Source organism: Anopheles merus, unplaced genomic scaffold (genome assembly GCF_017562075.2).
Source record: "Anopheles merus strain MAF unplaced genomic scaffold, AmerM5.1 LNR4000644, whole genome shotgun sequence".
Taxonomy (NCBI): domain Eukaryota; kingdom Metazoa; phylum Arthropoda; class Insecta; order Diptera; family Culicidae; genus Anopheles; species Anopheles merus.
Genome location: NW_024428224.1, coordinates 7,000 through 10,802, shown reverse-complemented (window position 1 = coordinate 10,802; position 3,803 = coordinate 7,000). Strand labels below are relative to the sequence as shown.

The 3,803-nt window shown below is 48.5% G+C and overlaps 1 protein-coding gene across 1 annotated transcript; it reads right to left on the bottom strand.

Moving 5' to 3' along the window:
• Positions 1-472: 472 nt before the first annotated feature.
• Positions 473-1,788, bottom strand: LOC121602827. Its single transcript, XM_041931589.1, has 2 exons — positions 1,715-1,788; positions 473-1,647 (listed from the first exon to the last, which is right to left on the bottom strand). The coding sequence occupies exon 2, from the start codon at positions 1,532-1,534 to the stop codon at positions 473-475; it is 1,062 nt and encodes a 353-aa protein (XP_041787523.1). The 5' UTR covers positions 1,535-1,647; positions 1,715-1,788.
• Between the last annotated feature and the right edge of the window lie 2,015 nt (positions 1,789-3,803).

Genomic DNA, 3,803 nt, shown 5'->3' with positions numbered 1-3,803 from the left:
TTCTTCAAATCTTTCTGCGTTCAGATTTTTTACATAGTGCGCGGTGCTTGGAGAACATGCTGCACCAAACGTCATAACCTGTAGCACATATTGTTGAGGAGTGCTTCCAATTTCTCCATCATTCCAGAGAAACATTTGACTTCGTTGGTCTCGCGGGTTCATCCGCACTTGAAAAAACATTTCTCGAATGTCACCGGTCACTGCTACCTTATATTCCCGAAATTTATAAAGAACCGTGAGCAGTCCTACAAGTTGATCCGGTCCGGTCAGTAAAAACGAGTTTAGGCTGACCCCATTCACCTTTGCAGCAGCATCAAATACTACTCGTATCTTGCCAGGTTTGTTCGGGTTCGTGACAGGAAAAATCGGTAGGAACCAGTCATTTGACTTTTTGCTGCTTTGTTCTATCGGTGAAAGCTTTCTGATGTACCCTTTTGTTCGTACTCTGCAATTTTGGAGTGCATGGCTTTATTCAGTTCGGGTTACGGCGCAGTTTTCTCTCCAGACATTCGTGACGCCTCAAAGCCATCGCTTTATTATCAGGAAGTTTTATTGTGTCGTACTTCCACAGAAGGCTCGCTTCGAAATGCCCATCTACCAACCGAACATTCGAGGAAAGAATTTTAAGCGCATGTTCTTCGTCATCAGAGCGCAATTGTTTCATTGGTCGATATACTCCTAGCGATTCTAAAGAGAAGTATTCTTTTAGAGCCAGATCCATCTCATCGTCTTTTTTTTTATTGCAGGGGCAGATATGGACGTTCATAAATGTATTTCCGTCGTACCGGTTACAATCTGATGCGCTACTTGAGCATGGCCCGTAAACTACCCATCCAAGTCGGGTTTTTGATGCTGACGGCTCGTTTGTCCCTCTTTCGACCGTTTTAAGGGTTTGGCTCAAGAAGCAATTATCAATGCCAATTAGGACCTTCGCCGAGGCATTTTGATATAATGGTAGTGGAAGACCTCTCAAATGGCTATACTGAGTGGCTAATTGCCTCGGTTCTACTGATTGATCACATAAGCCAAGGGTACGAACTGTATGGACCGTGTTCATGTCATATATGAAAGATGACCCAACGCCAGATATCTTAACAGATAATTCTACGGACTCGTCTTCAACCCTGCTTTGGTTACCGGTCCACGATATGCATAATGGACGATGCTTGCCACTGATGCCTAGCTGTCTCAGCAAGTCATGTTCCATAAACGTTGCCGACGATCCGTCATCTAAAATAGCGATAGTATCAACCTTCTTCCCATTCCCATATAACGTAACCGGCACATACTTGAACATAACTCCTCCGGAAGTAGCAGAATGCACGTTACAGCTGGTGTTGACTCGACTCAATTCTGGCGGGATGTCTGATAATAGTTGGCTGCTACCGGACGAGTGTAACAACTGATGATGACGGCGTTCGCACCCATTTACTCCGCACAACGTAGTTACAGGGCATGCACCTGGGTGCTTGCGGAGGCACGTTCTACACAGTGACGCACGCTTTATAGTTGTCCAACGCGAACTCACACTCATGCCTAGGAACCTGCTGCAGTTGGACACGTTAGGACATCCATCCCCACACGCAGAGCAACACCAATTGTTGCCCTCAGTTGTAACTGGTTGTGATGTTGTTACTGCTGTCTGACCTGTGGAATGAATGCACTGATGAGCGTACTTACGGTCGTACTGACGTATATTATTGTCATGCTTCACCTCCCTACGACCGCTGGTATGCTTTACACCTCGACTGGCTGCGCGTACAAGCTCCTTCACCCACTCGTTGAAAACTGCCAGCGTGGTATGTGTACAGCGGTTCTGGTAATAGTACCAGTTCAGCCTTATATTCGGCGGCAGCTTGTCCACCAGCTCCTCCAGCAGGGGTCCACCATCGAAATAGCTGTGCAGTCCAGATCCCGTTATCGATGCACAGAAGTTCCTCACAGCGACACCATAATCCACTAAGGCGTCGAACCGGTCTTCCTTCGGGGGCGGCATGCGGCGAATATTGGCCATCAGTGTGTTCACCACTAGTTCTGGACGGCCGTAGCACTCCTTCAAAATCTCGATCGCTTCAGGGATACTATCGGGATATAGCAGACAACTAGCAACTGCTTCACGAGCCTTTCCCTTCAAAGACGCCTGCAGCCGCAGCATATTTTCATCATTTGTGTAGCCACATATCGCCGTAGAGTGTTCATAGTTCGAAATGAATGCCATCCATTCCTTAGGGTCACCACTGAAGACAGGCAATTCACGGCTCGTACATTTTCGCGCTGACACTTGACTCTGGTTAAATAGCGGAAAATTTGCAGAGTAACTATGTGCTGTGGGGTGTGGTGTTGTCCTTTCTGGTATCACTGGCACAAAGCTAACGGCTGGTCTGTACTGGTTAGCTAGCCTTTCATCAGGTCTCGCGATTGGGCTTGTAGAAGGTCGGCATGATTCTTCCAGTATGCGTTTTTTCTCCGCCATACGACGTCGTTCACACCGTTCGATCGCGAGCAGTCTCTCTTCAAGCAGCTGTTGTTCGCACTGCTTATCGATCCGATGAAGTTCCTCTTCAATCGCGGTAGATTGCACGTTCGGTTTTCTACATGTCACAGGCGGCACTTCGACGGCGTAGGGAGGTAGGAGATGGTTATCCGAACGCATCGGCCCAGTAGCGGTGGCGGGAATGTTAAATTCCTGTGGCCGTTGGTCCAGCTCTCCGACACGATCCGTAGTATGCAGCCACTCCTCTATTTCCTGCTCCTTTTCAGCAATCGAAGACGTTGCTTCCACAACAACGTCTGCTATCTCGCGCTCGATTGCCGCTAGCTCGCGTTTAGCTTCGCGGGCTCTCCTCACCAATTCGTTCAGGGTGTCGTTTCGCGGGTTTGTTGATGCCCTCGACGGTGGTCTCGATGACGCCCGTCCAGTGTCCGTAGGCCTGGAAGTAGAGTGGCCAACGGATCTGCACTGGTTCTGCCGGATCTGCCAGTACTGCTTGGCCTTCCAACGGAGGGGGGAAGCGGCTCCAGCCCTTCGAGTAGAGGCTCTCCTTGATGAAAGATCGGCGTACGGGACATTCTGCAGGCTTCTCTATTCTCACTCGCGACGATGCCTTGGCGATTGGCACTAAAACAGCGCGTTATTAATCGCAAACGCGTTTTTTAAAAAATGTTGCAACTGCAACTCCGTCGGCTCCTCGACGGCGGCGAACAAGGTATAACGACCGTTTTATAACGTACAAAACTTTACTTTATTTAAAAAAGGATCGACCGATTATAAACTCACAAGCTTTTATTTTAGTAGTTTTAAAAAACGCGGTCTATCGTTCGCTAACTTTTAAAGAGACCGTTTGTTCTGCGCACGGTGTATTTATCCCTTTTTTTTCCGCGATGGCCGTTGCGCCATCGCGTTACGCAGCGAACGTTGCCCTTTCTGAAATGTTCGAAATTCGAAGATCGATCTTGTCACCCTATCTAAACGTCTAAACCTATCTCCTGTCATTTAGCTTGTTTACATTCCGCATGCCATAATAAGGGACACGCGGTTTGTCGGCACGGTTACTCGTAACACCATCTCTTCATAGACTCCAAAGCCGCATACGATAGCATAGCCAGGGTAAAACTGTACGACTCCATGAGCTCATTTGGAATCCCGGCCAAACTGATAAGGCTAGTTAGAATGACTATGACCAACGTCACATGCCAGGTGAGGGTGGATGGAAAACTCTCAGGACCTGTTGCTACCACCAAAGGTCTGCGCCAGGGGGACGGGCTTGCCTGTCTCCTTTTCAACCTGGCGCTAGAGCAAGCCA

Excerpts from the sequence above, each read along its gene's own strand:
- LOC121602827 (XM_041931589.1), bottom strand. The coding sequence starts at position 1,534 with ATGAGTGTGAGTTCGCGTTGGACAACTATAAAGCGTGCGTCACTGTGT.